General features: G+C 45.3%; 2 protein-coding genes across 2 annotated transcripts in view; one reads left to right on the top strand and one right to left on the bottom strand.

The window, feature by feature from the left end:
* The window catches only part of LOC119397092 (leucine-rich repeat serine/threonine-protein kinase 1), a 140,557-nt gene that overhangs the window by 57,987 nt on the left and 64,275 nt on the right, over window positions 1-18,295 (bottom strand). The gene's annotated exons all lie outside the window — the stretch shown is intronic.
* Window positions 442-17,936, top strand: LOC119397093 (pseudouridylate synthase 7 homolog). Its single transcript, XM_037664534.2, has 11 exons — window positions 442-676; window positions 1,560-1,979; window positions 3,247-3,387; window positions 5,386-5,448; window positions 6,646-6,771; window positions 7,516-7,577; window positions 10,207-10,485; window positions 11,267-11,380; window positions 13,884-13,956; window positions 16,006-16,157; window positions 17,764-17,936. The coding sequence occupies exons 1-11, from the start codon at window positions 555-557 to the stop codon at window positions 17,889-17,891; spliced, it is 1,680 nt and encodes a 559-aa protein (XP_037520462.1). The 5' UTR covers window positions 442-554; the 3' UTR covers window positions 17,892-17,936.

Genomic DNA, 18,295 nt, shown 5'->3' with positions numbered 1-18,295 from the left:
GTCAGTTTGCAGTTGCTGCTTCGCACGTGATCGAGGCTCGTTGCCTGCCAGCACGGTTAAAAAAGAAAAAAAAAAAAAACCCAGACTATTTTAGGATAATAAGTGTTTCCCCATCACAAAGCTTCGCCATGCTTGGAAATAATCCATGTAATATGGTCCCGACAACAAGTGTGCGCACTAAGCAACAACGCTCTTCAAGTCAACGTTGCTTCAAGTAAGGTCAGTAAGGTTGAGATGCTATGTGGTTGAGATGAGAGAGACGACACGCTTGGTCATTCCGTTGTATTCAAAACAAAAGAGAGAGTCTTTCCTTCACTTTCATTTTTAAGCCAAATTAACGCCTTTTTTTTTTTATAAAAGAGGCGTTGCCCGAATATTTGTATTTTGACGCTACATTGTGTACGCTACAGATTGTCTCAAGTCGTAACGGAGCTGGTTAAAAAGTTGAGTCAAGCAACAAGCCAATCCACTTGGAAACGCATGCTGTCTGCCCAAGTCTGCCTTGCATCTGGCTGTCTGGTGTTCTTACAGTGCTGTTGCCGCTGTCGTTTACCATGTCAGCCGACAATGAAAATGTCAGCGCGTCAAAGAAACGACGGGTTGGCTTTGAGGAGGAAGTAGGGATTACAGAATTCGTTGGAAAACACAAAGGCTTCAATGGCGTGTTGAAACAAAGGTGAGATGTCTAGGAACAGATCTGAGGCGGTATGAGCCTTCAACTTGTTTTACAAGACTGCGTTATCCTAACGCAAAGCAGAGACATAATAGCCGCATCACGGGAGTTTTCGGGCTGTCGATATGCACTTTGCTTCATCCTAGTCATATGTAATACACGACGATTGAGTTTATAGTACTCTCGTTCTTAACACGCTAGTTAGCGTTGACTAACAAAACTTCTTATGCGTGCTGAATTCATTTAGTTAATAGCTTCATTTGAGTAAAATTGCCATTCGGGAGACCTTGTAGCACATTGTGTGTGTCTTCGCTAATTGCCAATGCTCTCGAGTTTCGTCATGCGTGCGTGAAGTATCGCAAGAAGGTGGGCAAATACAGCCAAGTGCTTTCTTAAGATGGCATACAGCGCTGTTTGACGCACAATCATACAGATTCATAAAAAAAAACAACCATGTATGTTTCCTGTTAGCTTTTAAAATGATTTGCGCATTTTATTTAGGGATCTTCCATGCGCTGCTTGTAAAATAATAAATTTTAAGAGTAAATTTGATGCCCCCCCCCCCTTATTTTTTACTGCACGTTGTTTGAAACCGCCGTTTTAGAGCACCAGCATGGGGGTGATGCGATGTTTGCGATGTCACATTAATGTTATCAAAACATCACATGCAGGTTCTTTCATTACTTATGCAGAGGCGTTCCTACCATGTCGTTATCACATTAAAGCAGATTAACGGCAACTTGTTTGTCATCAAAGTCGTCATCATGGAGTGCCAGTACGTTCTGAAGCTGCATCCATGATGTCACGTGCAAACTATCTATTGAAATCTCCATCCACTGAAGAAGGGCATAACTTAATCGCCCTTCTTTTATTGTGCTACACACAGGTATTCAGACTTCTTGGTGAACGAGATCGACCCATCTGGATCCATAGTGCGACTGGAAACGCTGGAGCCTCCACCCGAGCCGAAGCCAGATACGAGTTGGGCGGACGATAATGTGACTACTGAGGCGAAGCAACACTTGGAGCTGCTGGCCGATGGCCAGCGTGCCGAACCTGTGGTCATTCCGGTGACTGGACTGAGCAAAGAGCAACGCGGTCAGGTGCATGCCTGGATCCGCGCCCACTGGCCTCACCTGGAGAGCCACACGACAACGGATGGCACTGTGCGTGTAAGCCGCTCCACGGCGCAGCGACGGCGTGCTACGCCGTGGCCCTCAGGCCGTCCAAGCTACACTACCTTCGTGCTGTACAAGGAGAATATGGACACTATCGAAGCTGTCAACCGGATAGCCACGTTTCTTGGGTACGATAACACTGAGTATGGTAACACTTTACATGCAGCCGTTCAGGTAAACCCAGCCACTCGGCTGCTGTGACACTGTGGCAGTAGCCTTTTGGGGCTTGCACAAGTAACCACTCTTCTGCCTAAAGGTCAGTAGGGGTAGTGATGTGGGCTTGTTGGTATGTCATTTTCACTTTGTAATAGTGCAGCAAAGAACGAGGACACACAGGGAAGGAGACATCTGACAACACACAGTGCTAACTTCCAACAAAAGATTTATTTCGGTTTTTAGTGCAATTTTCATGTGTCATTCGATGTCGAAGGCCGTAAGTACTGCTGAAAAACAGAAGTAAACCTCTTGTAGGAAGTTAGCACTGGGTGTTGTGAGATGTTTCCTTTGCTGTGGATCCTCATTGTTTTTTGCACTATTACAAAGCCTAAAGACCGTCGCTTCATTTACTGTTTCCCATCTGTTCTTGGTCTAATTGTCTGTTGGATTAATTTGGTTGTGTCTAACAAAGAAACGAGCCCCTAGAAAAATTCCCCTTCTTCATAAGACACACATTTGTAACACAACAGGCTTTACTCACATACGAAGCATGAAATGTACCACAGCAGTCCACTCAACTACAACAACTCAGAGGTGCGCAGGCTTCCCAGGAACATGCCAGCACATAGTGGCAGACAGACGAGCGCGCACAGTGCCCACATAGCGGCCTGCTGCAAGTTTGAGACACGTGCAGCTCTTTACAGCACTGACAGAGTGGTGCAGCCTACTGTGAGAGTGAATACCAGACAATTCTTGTGTGTGGCTTATTCCACTACTTACAAGAATTGGTTTAAAAATGCATGGTTGCAGAACACTGTCGCTTGAGAGTGCATTCTGCAATCAGTGTCAGTGTTCCCATATGACAGTCTGCTAATGGCTGTAGTGGCAAAGTGCAGTCCAAAATGCCATTAAGTTTCCCAATGTGACCAAGTTTTAACTGGCCGCGACTCGTCATTGTAATGCATCACATCATGGCTTCATTTTTATTTCAGTCAGACACTGGCATGTTTCTTCCTGAATTGTTCGGTTGTTATTACCCGCAGGTGTCAGGCATGAGTGTACTCTAGTGTTTAGCTCAGTGATTCTGAAGTACAATTCATTAACCTGCGGAACGCTGTATGACTGAAGGTATTTGCACCAAACTAAGGTAGAGTTCAAACACATGTATAGCATGTAGTGTTGAGTGATTTCTCTTGGGTGAAGAACATCAGATACAGAGTGGTCTTGTGTTCATTGCAGGATGCGTCCATCGTTCCTGGGGTACGCGGGAACCAAGGACAAACGGGCAAAGACCTGCCAACGGGTCTCTTGCCACCGGCTGCCAGCAAAAAAGCTACTGGACCTCAACCGAAGACAGGGTCTTCGGGTGGGCAACATCACGTAGGCTGAGCACCTTTTATTCCTTGCATTGTTTTTTTCTGTGTTAATATACAAGATCCACTTTGAAGTTTTGTGATGTGGGTGTATGAAGCTCATCAGTAAAAGTTGGCATATTGCCTAGAGTGAGGTCACCAGCACATCTGCTGTAGTACCAACCTGCGCAGGTAGCGCAGCACAGAGCATTGTGGCGTCGGCAGCTGGCACAAGTCGGCGCTCAAAAAGGCATGTAATAAATTTTATATTGACACTTGGAAAAAACAGTTGGTGCTTTATCCCTGTGAAGTAGTATGGATTGAGTGGGAATAATTAGATAAACGATAATGGGGGGGTAGAAATGAGAGAAAGTACACTCACGTACAATACGGGTTCACTTTGTCGACAGAGGATCAATTTGCCTTCAGACTTGATCTCACCAGTTCTGCAGCTCATTGAAAGCCACAGGTTGCGCCAGCCATTCAGAAAAGAGAACCAGGAGGAGGCGTTCCTCCATTGACCATATCTAGTGGCCCTCTGTGTTGCAGACTAAATGAAAGCATCATGGCAATAATGGTAACTTGCGATGGCCGAGTTAATCTCGTGTCTCTGAAACGCGCAGTCGGTTCTCATTACTGATGGACTGATGCAATACCTAGCTTTCGCTGTAGTGCACATAGTCAGTGAGATGTATTTAGGCAGTACTGCCCACTGTCATGATGAACCACTGCGCAACTACCGAAATGAGGACGATTAGAAGAAGGACGAACAAGGTTCTGACTTACAACTGGTTTATTTTCTTCAGAAACGAGCATATATAAGTGGCACGGAAGAGGAAAACAATGTAGAAACAACAGAAAAAGCAGAAAACCACATGAACTACATGTTCAGCATTGCTTATATGTATATGTGCGTTCCCGAAGAAAATAAACCAATTGGAAGGCAGCACCTTGTTCATCCTTCTTCTTATTGCCCTCGTCTTGGTGGTTGTGCTGTGGTTCATCATTCATCACCAACTCGTCCAAGTTTTCACTCTACCATGCCCATTTTCATGTTTTGGTAAACCTGCAGTCAGCACAGTTTATGAAGAAAGTGCCCAAATTGCTGAAGACGTAGCAAAGGCAGACAAATGCACATCCTCCGTACAAGTGCCAGTATTGTGGCACCTGAAAAACGCACCTGCACACTGACAAAACACAAAATTTCTGAACAAGCCGGTTACATGCCTTCAGTAAAATTTGGCTTTCAGTAACACTATGAATGAAGTTTCACTTACACATTCGCTGGTTTTTACCCGAAGTGGTAGTAGCCGCAGTTGCTATGGTTGTAGTTACCTTACTCCCAATAGGAGCAGAATCCAAAATTTCAGAGAAACCCCCACTTCAGCTTGCCCCGTATTGGAATCATAGCTCTTGCACATAGTAAAACCCCAGAATTTAATAAGTCATTGCTCCTTGTAAATGCATAGTAAGCTTCCAGTGTATCTTATGTGGTCTATTCATTACATCTATAGTGCTTAAAATCTACACTTATATGCTTTGTCCAACTTTTGAGGCCTACTGCTCCTCTATTTGTGATAACAGTTTAGATGGCTGCGTGACACTTGTTCTGGATGTGCAAGATTGTTTACTATTTAATGATTGCCTGATGGAATTGGTATACCTGCTGCCTGGAATGTGTCAGAGCAATTCAGTAGGGCTTTCGGTACAGTACCAACAACAGGAACTTATGAGCCACTACAGCGAGTGTCAAGCACACACTGCAGCTTCAGGAACAGGAAGCCACGTTTGTCACTCAATCATTGCTGGAGGTGTGGCAGATACAATGCACGTCAGGGTTAGTGTAATGAGAGGCGGCAGTTATTGTGAAACAGAGTTTCTTCTCCTACTCTGCTATTAAGAAATTCTTGCAGTAAAGTGTCTCTAGGTTGGACCTTTGGAAGCACCGCTAAAAAGAAAGACATTAAATGAACACGGTTTAGAGGCGCTCTGGAAAGTAATGTCTGACTGTTTCGATTCTGTGCAGGTTTGAAAATGCAGCCATCAAGCTAGGTGACCTGCAGGGGAACCGGTTTACCATTGTCCTGAGGTAACATGTTGTTGTGGTCGCGAGTATGGTTTTGTAACTTCACGAGGCTTACAACTTAAACTGCACTGCATGGTACTGAAGAACTTTAGTCATTCGCATCATTTAGGTCAGTTCGTAAAGCAGTACCTGTGAGTTGTGATTTTGTTATGTGAACCTCATTTCATTTAAGCCGTTCCAGTGTAGTTTTGTTCCGTCTCTGTAATTGCGATCAGGCTTTGACATGACAAATTATCGTACATGGTGAATTAAACTTGAAATGTTTCTCAATAATAGCAACATTCAATGAACAACGGTTGGCAGTTAGCTCCCAAGAATGTGTGGAAGAGCACGTTTATGCAAACTGGTTTCTGGGGCAACGATCATTGGTAGGATATTTAGTTTACAGAAGCATAAAGATGTGCTGAGGTGCATGTGGTGTGCAATACAGTCATGAACAGACTATCCTTATAGAGAACAGTGCACAATCATTGCATTCTGCGAGTGTTGCACATGGTGGCAGAAGTTTGGAGGCTAGCAAAGAAGCATGAAGAATCCCACAGAGGATGATGTAACGAAAAACAATAGGCATACTGTAAAGGGACACTTAAACGAAACGCAAAATTAATTTAGACTAGTAAATTATGTCTTGACAACTCTATTGTTGTTAATTTTGTCATCATTGGTTTATTAGAAGAGAAAAATGAAGTTCAAGCTTCATAACTGAATTTCATGTCTAAACCTTGAGCACATGAACATCAGGATGACATCACAGGTTTCAATCTTCTCTTTTTTTTTCGTATTTTGCTGAGTAATAACAACTCAAGTTAGCCTGCAAGTAAAATTTAGGTGACCATCGTTTGCTGTAAATGTCTAACAAGGCTCTCTCTAAGTTGTTTGTCAATTCCTTGTATGAAAGATTCCACTGTAGCAATAGATTTGGCATTTCTTCAGACTGATGCATTTTGCATTTCATAGCAGGTTCGTGGTGACTGAGAGTAACATGATTTTATTATGTTCAATACCCAGTCAACCATAGCAAAGTGAGTGTGCACCTGTCTAGGGGACCGAACTAGATGACATGCTCACTACTTCTGCTACTACACTGACAATGGCCGTTCTCTGTAGAATGTTTTCAATTAAAAACAGCGATGTGCTTGCATAGCTTACCATCGTTTGCACTATGCGTTCTAATCCTTGCCGTGCGCCTTTGCTTTTCAGAGACGTGGACGGCACAAAAGCTGACCACGAGGAGGCGATGCAATCGCTGTCGGCGAATGGGTTTCTGAACTATTATGGCACGCAACGTTTTGGCACCACATCGGTGGCTACTCACCAGATTGGTCGGTGAGCGCTGCCTTCCTCTGCCATTCTTCGTTGCAGTGATCTGTATACAGTGACAAGTCAAAAATACAAAAGTTCCTCACACGAAATTGGGTGCTGCCCCTGAAGAGGCTGCATCTATAGTTGGTATTTGTTTACGGCCATTAAAAGACAACGCACTGAAAATGGAGATGGAGGAGGGTGTAGAAGCGACACAAGTGCCGACCTTCAGCTGGAAACTTTAACAAGGGAGCGAGCTAAGAAATTCTTGCAGTAAAGGTTCATAAAGAGGCAACGAAGCAAAAATTGCTATGATTAGTGTCAGTAAATTACCTTTTCACAATACCAAAAAGTAGTTAATTCACTGCTAGTGTTTTGATCAATGTCCTTAATGAGTGAAAGAACAGCTGCATGTATTAGTGCACGGGCCACACTGTACTTGCTGGCACACTGAAACTAAGCAATACACATGCTTATGCTAGTGGAAAGTTCATGTACATGAATGAATTGGCTTTGTATGATTTGGGTTTATTTTCTTCCCTTTGTACTTTTTAAGTGCCTGAATTATTAGTTATGCAAAGTTGTCATGTTGAGCTGGAGTCGTGTGACGCAAAGGCACGCATCTAGACTGTGTTGTCTGGTGGGTATGCATGCATCCTTTTTCTCCACGGCAGCAAGGGATTTCACGTCTGACTAAAACTATTTCATTGGCCATCCAGCAGTGTACCTCCAAATCTGGTCCTTACCGAGTTTACCATTTTTCTGCAGGGCTCTTCTGAAAGGCTGCTACGAGGAAGCAGTTGACTTGGTGCTTCAGCCACGGGACGGGGGTAGGTGGCATGTTATTATTGAAAAGTACTGCAACGCTCTTGTAAAGAGCGGCATGCATTGACCGTATCTGTGGTGTCTGCCTTGGCATCTGTTAAAATAATGCAGGAAGTTTGCACTAAGTCGCGCAAAGCTTGGCACAGCGAAGCATGGGCCCGTTGCCGCTCACGGGGTAACCTATTTCTCTATATTTCTCTGTAGGTTTGGGCGGCCTTCTTTGTTTTCCTTTAGTTTTCTCTTTTTTTTCTCCCTCTCTTTCTTTTTTCTCTTGTCTCTGTTATTCTGTCTTTTTTGGCTCTGTTTATTTCTATTTCTTTCTCTCTCTCTTTTTCATTGAATTTCTTTGCTATCTTTGTCTCACTCACTCTCAATTTCTCGCTTGCTTCATCTTTCTTTCTATCCTTTTCTCTCTTTCTCTCTATTTCTCTCTTTCTCGTTCTTTATATGCTATACTTTACTCTCTCCCCTCCGCCTTTGCCTCCTCCTCACCCTCACATCTTTCCTCCTAACCCTCACTTCCCTTTTCTGCCCATAGAGTTTCCTAAAATTAACTAGAGGGGACTCTAGTGCTGCGATCGTTCAGCCACCATGGGAATGATGGGTAGTACACGGATTTGCCTAGTCTTCGTGCTTGCGGGCTTTGAACACACTTGTGGCTTCGTTTATTGTTGTGTGTTGATTTTCTTTTGGATAAAAGAATAGACCATTGGGAACTTCGTGACCAAATTTCAATTGGTGAGCCTAAAAAGGTTAAAGTGGTGAAGTGTAGCTGCTGACTCTTGCTCAGCTTTGTTTTGCGACAAATCGGATACAGGCAATGCTGAGCCAAATGGGTCAATAATATTGGGTCACGACACGTTACACCGAGCCAGAACAGCTTCGCTGTTAAAATGCGCTGGCACAGAGTCATATAAGTATTAGGGATGGGCAAATAGTGAATTTGAGGTTTGAAGCGAATGCGAAGCGAATAGTGATTTGCTCGAATAATTTCGAATCGAATAGTTCGGATAGTATTTACCACATGTTATTAAGAAAAATGAGCATTTTTGTCATGACCCTTGCACAATATTTTTTAGAATTGGAACTAGGTATGAGTCACTTTTTTGGCTTGAAATGAAGTGGAAGCAGCCTTGAATAGTATCAAGATTTGAATAGCACCAGGATGCAAATTGTGAGTGGTGCAATACGTTACAATTTAAAGATTACTACACTTAGCTCATATAAGCCCATATAACACGCTTTTAAACTTTAAAAAAATATGTACATTTAACCTTGAAGTGTGGCTTCGCGGCAGTGCAGATGTCCCCTGGACGGGTTGTTTCACTGCACAGCAACTAGACGCTGCAGTGAAACCACCTTTACAGGGAGTTATGTGCGGTCGAATGTATACATATATTCGTTCATTTCGAATACTTCGAAATTTCGAATACTCTAAATTCGTATCGAAGCGAATTCGAATACTGTAATATTTTTTCGAATATTTGAAACGCCCGAATATTCGCCCATCCCTAATAAGTACTAGTGCGCAAGTATTGCTTTATGTAGCATGGCCACGCAATGTGGACAAAATTCCGGCCGAAGCTTGTGAATAGCCCAGAACAGAAACTACACTGGCCTATATGATTACTTTTGCCTTGCACCACCTAAGTATTGTGCCATTGCTGCAGCCCCACCTCATTTTCTCTTTAAGTGCAGAGCACTACAGGGGGCCGGGCTGTCGTATGCTGTCGTAGCTTGGCGTAACGCGGGCAAAACCACGAATAGCGTAGCCATCTGTAACATATTGAGCACGTGCTCACGCCAAGTCTCCTTCCTCTTGTTCTTCGAGCGCATTGATGATGATAAGTGTGGAACACTTTAGGGGCCCGGCAAAACCATGTATAAAAATAGAAAAAAAAGAGGAAGCAAGCGAGAAATAGAAACAGAGAGAAAGAAAAGGAAGAAAATAGGAAGAGCAAGAAAGAGAAAGCAATAGATAAAGAGAGGAAGAAATAAATAGAAATGAAGAGAAAAAAAGACAGGAAAAAAATGGAAAAAAAAAGAAAGAGAGGAGGAAAAAAAAGAGAAAACTGAAGAGACACAAAGAAAGCTGCCCAGCTCCACACTTCCTTCAGGCTTGGCGCCCCTAGTGCAAAGCTGCCTTAATTTCTTTTTCCCTTCCTGTGTGCTTCACGATGCATTTCCAGTGGCAGCATTGCACACTCTGTGTTGGACGAAGAACTGAACTCGCACGCTATGGTTAGTAATGTTCCACAGAGTGCGTGTCACATGTAAATGTGAATTTCACTCTCTCTCTCTCTTAAAGTGCAGTGCCCTTGAAAGGAAGGGAACACGGCCTACTATTTGAAATTTTGAGCATTTCTGTGCCGAGCAGGTGTTTCATACTTTGCAGACACTATTGTTACCCAAAAAGCTCCGCGCTTGTTTGTTTGCAATGGCCAAACCTGTTCGATGGGTTTTGCTAAGCCCTGGGCTAGTCGTTAAAAAGGAGAGTACAGGAGTGAAAAATACAGCATGCCGTCTACTTATGTACAGTGTCAGCTAATGCATTCATGAATGGGTGATGGTCCTCTGTAGTAGCTATCTTTGCAGAAAGGTGATCTCACTCACTGGAACGGCGATTGCATGCAGGAGCTCTTGCAGAGTGCCGCGCAGAGTGGGCAAGGTCGAAGGACGCCACACAGGCTCTGGCAAAGCTACCACACCGGGGTTGCATCGAGGGTCTGTTGTTGCGTGCTCTGACCAAGGGGGGTGCCACAAACTACCTCGGTGCCTTACTTGCTCTTCCGAGGAACGTGCGCCTGCTGTACCTGCACGGATATCAGAGTTACGTGTGGAACCGGCTCGTGTCACGGCGGGTGCAACGATTCGGCCTAACCGTGCTTCCAGGGGATCTGCTCATGACACCCGGTTTGTGTGCTTTCGTGTTCCTCGTCGTAGCCTTGCTGTCTGCTGCTTGTCAACTGTTTGTGGTCTGCTCATTCGTGATTAGGCTGTCACCCAGCTTGTCCGTGAAGGATATGGGTGTGACCCCGCTGCAGGACACCCATACCTTTGCAATACTGTTATGAGCAGCCTCATCATCAGGCAGCAGACGTTTTAGTAGTGCATCACTAGGAAGAGATTTTAACAGTGGAGCCGTTCTACGCCGAGCCTTTGATGTGCGATGCAACACGATTCGGTGGGACACAGGTCACGTGACCAGAGGGGGGACTGAATAAGGAAATAAAACGAAATTATTGTGATACTCGAAATGAGACTAAGCTGTCTTAGTCTTCCCTCACATAAACTCGCAGATCTCTATGCTTGCTGTGCAAGAAGTAGAGTTAAAAAAGCAAGCCAAGCAGTATAGAGCCCTAAAAGAAATTATTGTTATGCCAAAGATGCCATTGTATTGTGTTTTGCTTTATACACCTTTCCATGCAAGGTGGTTTTTTTTTGGGGGGGGGGGGATCTTGATAATTTCATGTAGTTTCGTAATATGTTCCTTTATTTCCCCCCTGTTTCATATCTGTCTACAGATGGTTCTAGTGCAGTTTGCTATTTAAATGACCTTGTCCTGTATAATCTTGAACCTCTTTTTTTGTAACACAGATATTAAAGTTAGTGGTTCTTAGCTGAAACTTAAAAAAGCTAAAAAAAATCTTTAGTCTGATTGTGCATTGGCAGGTCATGACTGTGGCAATTGCAGGTGGCAGTGAAGAGGAGCCGAGGATAGCCGGCCCAGAAGATGTGGCATCTGCCAACGTGCAGACACTAGTGTTGCCACTTCCTGGCCACAGTGTCCGGTACCCACAGAATGAAGGTAACTAACCCAGCGGTATGATTGTCTCTCTGTAAGGGCTCAAAGTACATAACTCACACAGTAGCTGTGCATGCGTATGTGTGGTGCTTGCTTGGCGTTTCGGGGAAGGCTACAGGTTATTTTAAACGTTGTCTTTGTATGGTACCCTAACCATTGCAAGCGCTGCAGTGAACACAAGCTTAGCCATGAAGGGATCACATGTTGTACTGCGAAAAAAACAAGGTAATGACAAGTTGATCAAGGAGAGCTTTGTTTACATTCCGCCTCCAGTGACATCAAGCACTATGCAAATGCCTGCTGGCATAAAAAGTAGGGGTGTGCGAATATTCGAAATTTCGAATATTTTTAGAATAGTGTTTGCTATTCGATTTGATTCACACTGGAATTTTACTATTCGAACTTCCCCAAAACAAATACAGTCAACGTCCAATTGAAAGTGACCCCTTCAGATTTTCAGTATGCTTCACCTCATTACACTCGTATTGCGGCAAAGCTGCCTTTCAAGCTTCGTTACGGTCGAACTTCGCCAAGACACAGTCAACGTTTAATTGGAAGTGGTCCCTAGATTTTCAATATGCTTCACTTCATCACACCCCGGTATTGCGGCAAAGCTGCCTTTCAAGCTCCGTTAACGGTCGCAAATGTATTAACTCAATAAAACGCTGGTTACAATATGGAGATGAAAGATGTGGCGGAGGTGGGGGCTCAATTAATGCTGTTTTGGACCTGAAATTTGGGCAGGAAGTCCGAAAAATCGGAAGCCGAAGCTTTTTAGTACCAAGTATTTCGGATATTCTTATATATCGACGTCTACGAGGCAGATTTGGAACTCCGGACTTGAAGGGAGCACACCCTTGTCTGCCACATCAGTTGGGCTTCCACAGAAGCTGAAAGAGGAGAAGAGGCTGAGGAAATGGCATTTTTGCCTATCACGTGCAAAGTGTTGTCGGCAACACTTTGGTTGCACCAAATCATGTACATAAATACAATTCGGCCTCTACATTGCCTGATTTTTGATAAGGCAACTATGAAACGTCATCCCGCCAGCGCTTCATCAACCTAGCGAAAAGAAACACTTTCATGTTGCTATCTCATAAGAATATGCTTAAGAGTCCTCTATAACTTTTTTTTTCTGCAATTTCGCTTCGAAGTATTAGAAAAATATTCTAGAAATATTCGAGAAATATTCTAAAAAAAAAACCCGCATTTCCCCGAAGGGGAGTATGAGGAAGTGCGAAGCACGGGCTGATGCTATGAGGCGGCGCGCACGACTAAACTGCAGAGCCGAGCGAAGGAGACGGCAGCGAGAGAGCACGCGCCAGCCGACCCACGGAGGTCTGGCCGTTTTTAAGTGCAAAGCACTTTCACTGATGATGATGATCTGTCTTCCGAACTCGTTCCAAAGAACCCGCAACGCGTTCAACTTGTTGGCGGCGTTGCGCACGCCCGAGATGGGGCTCAGGTTGTTGTCGAACCACAGTCGATCGCACACCGCGCAGCTATATCCGAAGCTGCGGTCCAGGAAGTCTCGCTTGAAGCGCGCGTCCAGCCAATCGAATTCGAGGGCCCGTGCTCGCTCGCGCATCGCGCGTCCCCGCGCCAGATCGGCTTCGGGGTGCTCGGCTCGCTTCGCACGCTTTCGTTCGGCGTCTCGCCGCCGGCCTGCATCACCACAGGCAATGCGCGGGGCGCGCGCAGCCACGGAGCGGAGGGCGGAGCGCGCGCAGTCACGTGGGGCGTGACGTCGCTGCGCCGTTGCTACAGACGCTCCTCTCCTCTGCTCGCGCCGTTGCTATGGGACGGCGGACACAGGGTCGCTTATAAAGTGCATTCGCACTTAAAACATTCGATTCGATTCGCACTCACACTTCAATATTCGAATTCGCTTCGCACCCAAAATTTTGCTATTCGCACAGCTCTAATAAAAAGCAAAGGTTGCAGCACCTACAGCAAATACACATAATAGAAGCTGCTAGCATATTGTTGAAGGATGAACGCTTTCCTCCTGTTATGGTGCAAGCTCTTGTGGTGGTCAAAGAGAAAGAGAGTTTGGCAGCCTTCATCAGTTTTCGCTTTGTCAGTAAAGGTTGCCAACATGCGGACACCTGCTTTGCACGTTGGTTCAAATCTCCCAGCACCTCTGCTTTGTTCCCCTGCTCCCCTCCTCTGAGAAATTGAACTGTGCTCTGTTGTGGGCTGCAGAAGATAGCGCCACATTTCGTTTTCTCACCATGACCACTTCTGCCCCTCCAAGAAATATGACCAGATGTATGAGGGCCATGCATGAGCTCTAGGCAGCCTCCTTTAGCTCAGTGTTGCGGACTGTACCGATAGGAAATACAGTACCTAACAAAGTGAAGTGCAGCATCTGTGTTCTCATTGATTGGTTTCTCAGCTTAGCTTTTTAGTCCACAGTGTGACTTGCATCACAGTACTAATGCAGCCTTCCTTATGGTAGGCAGGATGGCATGACATGGTGCTGTAGTGCTGCCTTGTTATGCAGTTGCTGATTGGTACAAAGAAATACTGGCTGAAGATGGACTCACCCTGAATTCCTTCAGTGAACAGAAGCACAGGTTCGTTCACTTTCAGTTGTTTACAAGTGTTTTACAAGCATGAACTGTACCAGGACACCATTTCACTGCCACAAGATTTTCTACAACTCCTGCTCCGCACATTTATATTTGTGTGAAGTGCAGGATACGAAGTTCATTGAATTCTAAAACAAGTGCAGTTGTAGCCAAGATGTTTTCATGTCCCTTGTTATGACCTTGCACCTTTTCAGTTACGTTAGTTCAAATTTAAAACATTTACGTGCTTTACTATCATAGTTGTTCCATATCTGAATTTTCGCATTGAAGGTGTTCCCAAATTTTTAACAGCGGAGCTGTTCAAGGCGGCCATTAGTCCGTGAGCTGCGAACAGGAATGATCATCACCCTGAACCGGCACACGCTCTCTTCGTCCTCTTTTTCATCGTTGTCTTCATCTTCTGCTTCACTCCTAGAACATGTTGGCTGATTTCTCCAGCGTGGGGTGCAATAACTCTGATGGGCGATAAGAGTACAGAGAGAGAGAAATAAAGATAGAGAAAGAGAGAAATTCTAAGGGGGGAAAGTTTCTTCACAAGGCGAGATTCGAACCCGCGTACCCACGATCCATAGGCGAGCATCAACCACTAGGCTATCATGGCAAATGTAAAGGAGGAAGACATGTAAAGGGTGATGAGGAAGGGAGAGAATAATGCGTAGCATAGAAAGAGAAAAATAGAAAGAATGAAAGGCAGAAAGTGAAAGCGGATAGAAAGAAGAAAATCAAAGAGAGAAAGATAGAAAGACCGAGAAAGAAATACATAGAGAGAGAAAAGAAAATAGAAATAAGCAGAGACAAAGAAGACATACGCAAAAAACAGACAGGAGAGAAAAAGAAAGAAATAGAGGAAGAAAGAAAGAAAATTCACAACACTTAGCAAAACAGCTACAGCTACGTGCCCATCAGCTCCGCTGTCTCTTTAGCATTGCACCTCCAGTGCAGGCTACGCTGATTTTTCGCTTGTAATTTAAAAACACAGTTTGAGGCTCTCACTCTCATTCTTATCTCCGCGCTCTGGGGACTACACCAGAGGGGATCGAGTAACTAGATTGTGAAATTTGCTGGCATGAAATCTAGTTGATTGATGCAGGGCAAAGATAACTACAGATTGCTGCGACGTTTCCTCTTACAGCTAAAGTAGGACAGTGATGATAATGGTGATGCTGGTACTTGTGTTACTTATATGTAGGTGCAGACGAGGTTGCATGCGAAAAGCGAATTCTGTGGTATCTGTTGTTGTTCCATAATTTACTCTTAGCATAACTTAACAGCTACAAGTGCTGTGTTGTACTACAATGAAGTATAAAGAGTAAGCAGTTGAAAGTTAGTATACAGTATATATATTGATTTTGGTGTCTCATGGTAGCGAGAGTCTGGTTCAGTGGTACAGTGGTTACAGTGCTCGGCTGCTGAACCGAAAGTCGCAGGTTTGATCCCAGCCGCAGCAGTTGCATTTTGATGGAAGCAAAATGCTAGAGAACCGTGCACTGTGCGACGTCAGTGCACTTTAACCCTTTGCGGTTCGTTGTTGGGCCCCTGCCAACAACGCAAGCCGGCCAACTCGAATGGACGGAAGGTGGGTAAAGGTTTCGGACCCCTTTGCGGTCCGAAACGCGTGCGTTTTCTCACTAAATTATGTGCCACACATAATTTTGTGAGAAAACGCACGCGTGAATCAACCGGGAAAGAACTTTTCCAGCAGTATCCAACCACGGACTGCTGCAGCTGTGTTGTGTTGTCGGGCAGGGGCCAACAAGAGATCGCGCAGGGTTAACACCAGATGGTCAGAATTTCCGGAGCCCTCCACTATGGTGCGCCTCATAATCATATTGTGATTTTGGCACGTAAAACCCCAGATATTATTATCTTAGGTGCCGAGCAGAACACAAAAGAACAAACGAACATGGACAACAGCAGCCCTGTTTATCCATACTCTTGCTTTTGTGTTCTGCTTGGCACCACATCCCTGTGAAGAGAACACCGCTGTGAGCCCGCTTTGTTTGAATAACTGAAAACTGGATTGTTGTGCTGCAGGGAGTTGTCGATGAGCGGCTGCTACCGACACCTGGTTGCCGTACCTCGAGAAGTGCAGTGGCAGGAAGTGAGCTACACAGACCCCCAGGCTGCACTGGTGCTCAGTGATCTTGACAGACTGCAGGGCCTGCCAGAGCCTCAAAGCTGTGAAAGTAAGCGTTTAAGGCTTTTGTGTTTGTTATTGCTAACTAAAGTCAAACCTTGATATAACGAATGTGGATATAACAAATTATCAGTTATAACGAAGCAAATGAGAAATAGCCTTGCCACTGATACATTGCAGCGACTCTATGTTGATAACTTAAAAATTCGATCCTAATCACAGTTTGCCTCGACTTTGCTTCCAAACAAAACAAAAAATTTGGATTGTATGTATGCTTTTCTACGATACAGTCAACTGCCGATTTTTCGGACTCCCTAGGGACCGCGAAATCGCCCGAAAAAACAAATTCATGCTTTTTTTATTCTGCTCAAGTGGTCAAATCGCCACAGCCACATCCGAAATAGCTTTAATGCCTCCGAGTACAATTATCAGGCATTTTGGTGCGCGCCCAAGCTCTCGCAAGTACATTCGGTACCTGCCGCGAACACCGCTTAACTACGCGTACGTGTCAGCTTCCACTGTTGCATCTCGTGATGAGCGCCGCTAATAGCAAAGCGCGGAATATATTACGACTATCTCGCATGAAGCGTTTGTAAACGATGACGCGGAACACAAAGACTGTGGTGGAAGAGCGGACGACTCGTCCGGCTTTCCCCGATGCGTGTGCACATGTAAACATGCGCACACACATCGCCGAATCGCCGCCGATACACAGCATTCGCTGCCGCGTCAAGCCAATCGTTTCTAGTTGTGTGCAGCACATCGCCAACTAAGCTGACGCCGTCACTTTACTGTTGCTGTATCGTACGCACGCATTTATCATGAAAGGGTTCGTGATGCGCACTTAGTTCCTGACCGCACACGGGCGTGGCAATGGCGAGCTGGTTTCGTCCGCGAAGGCAACGCGTCTACGCGGCGCACTTGGCGGTCTCGCACAAAGAGGCAGCAAGAATGGCGGCGCGGCGCATTTGGGTTCTCGCCTATTAAATGCATGCAGTACGCATGCAACTGCGCTAGGCCACGTGCACTACCGAGCAGTTAACTGAAGATGCTTATCGTTAGGGTTGTCAGCGATTAAGCCGTACTGGCGCGTTTGCCAGCTGCTGCCATCACGCCTCCGTTCATTTCCGCTGCACGGCGCCGCGATAGCGGCCCCTTTGAATTTCTGGTCTGCTTCACCCCATAACGCATCGGCATTGCGGCAAAGCTGACTTTCGGACTCTGCTACTGTCTCGAACAGATCGACTCGCTAAAGCGCTGGTTCGAACCTACGAGATGATAGACGCGGCAGAGGTGGGGGCTTCAAATAATGCCTTTCGGACCTGCAGTGGCAGGAAGTCCGAAAAATCGGACGCAAATAGCTTCAGCGTCCGAATTTTTGGACGTTCTAATACATTGAAGTCTATGGGGCGGTGACGGTGCCGCGAGAGCGTCCGAATCTTCGAGCATGTCCAGAAAATCGGGCGTCCGAAAAATCGGCAGTTTACTGTATATACAATTCTCCTTAGATAAGGTCTTTATACGTGTTGAAAAAAAGAAGTGTTTCAAGGCGATGCATGCGTACAATAGAGTGGTCATAGCTTCTTGGTGGAAGCACTATCGTAAGTTGTATTTTGTATAGAGCTATAGCCGTATGATGTCATTCCTGCGTGCAGGTGACGACAATGCAAGGAGGGCGCTGAAGCTAGAGTTCAACCTGAGCTCATCATGTTACGCCACTATGGCTGTAAGAGAACTCCTGCATCGAGAATGCACATCGTGGACGCCAGTTGCGACAAGTTGATATTTTTGACCACCAATAAATATAACTCGACAGTTTCACCCAAAGCAATGCAGCAATGGCAGGGTGTCTTAATTACTGTATTTTCTTGTGTATAACCCGCACTCCCACCTACAACGCGTGGAAAATTTTTAAAAAAGAAAGAAAAAGTTGAGACAGCTACACACTAGTGGTGCAAAGACTAAAGGGCGAGACAGACAGTACGATTTTCCATGCGATGCAACGTCTGACACGGCGGTGGGGAAACTGGAATGGTGACCTCTCATAGCATCGGACAGCCACCATTCCCTCTCCCCCACCGCCGTGTCGGCTGTCGCATCGCATGGAAAATCGTACCGTCTGTCTCGCGCTTAAAAAGCAGCAGAGCTGGCAGCTTTGCCCTCCTCCTTTCCCACCCCTTGCTATGT

This window comes from Rhipicephalus sanguineus, chromosome 6 (assembly GCF_013339695.2).
Source record: "Rhipicephalus sanguineus isolate Rsan-2018 chromosome 6, BIME_Rsan_1.4, whole genome shotgun sequence".
NCBI lineage: Eukaryota > Metazoa > Arthropoda > Arachnida > Ixodida > Ixodidae > Rhipicephalus > Rhipicephalus sanguineus.
Note: the sequence above shows the minus strand (reverse complement) of the source record. Positions and strands in the feature narration are given on the sequence as shown.

Excerpts from the sequence above, each read along its gene's own strand:
- LOC119397093 (XM_037664534.2), top strand. The coding sequence starts at position 555 with ATGTCAGCCGACAATGAAAATGTCAGCGCGTCAAAGAAACGACGGGTT. Across the intron at positions 6,772-7,515 it reads GCTACTCACCAGATTGGTCG|GGCTCTTCTGAAAGGCTGCT; the intron begins GTGAGCGCTGCC and ends ATTTTTCTGCAG. Across the intron at positions 7,578-10,206 it reads GCTTCAGCCACGGGACGGGG|GAGCTCTTGCAGAGTGCCGC; the intron begins GTAGGTGGCATG and ends GATTGCATGCAG.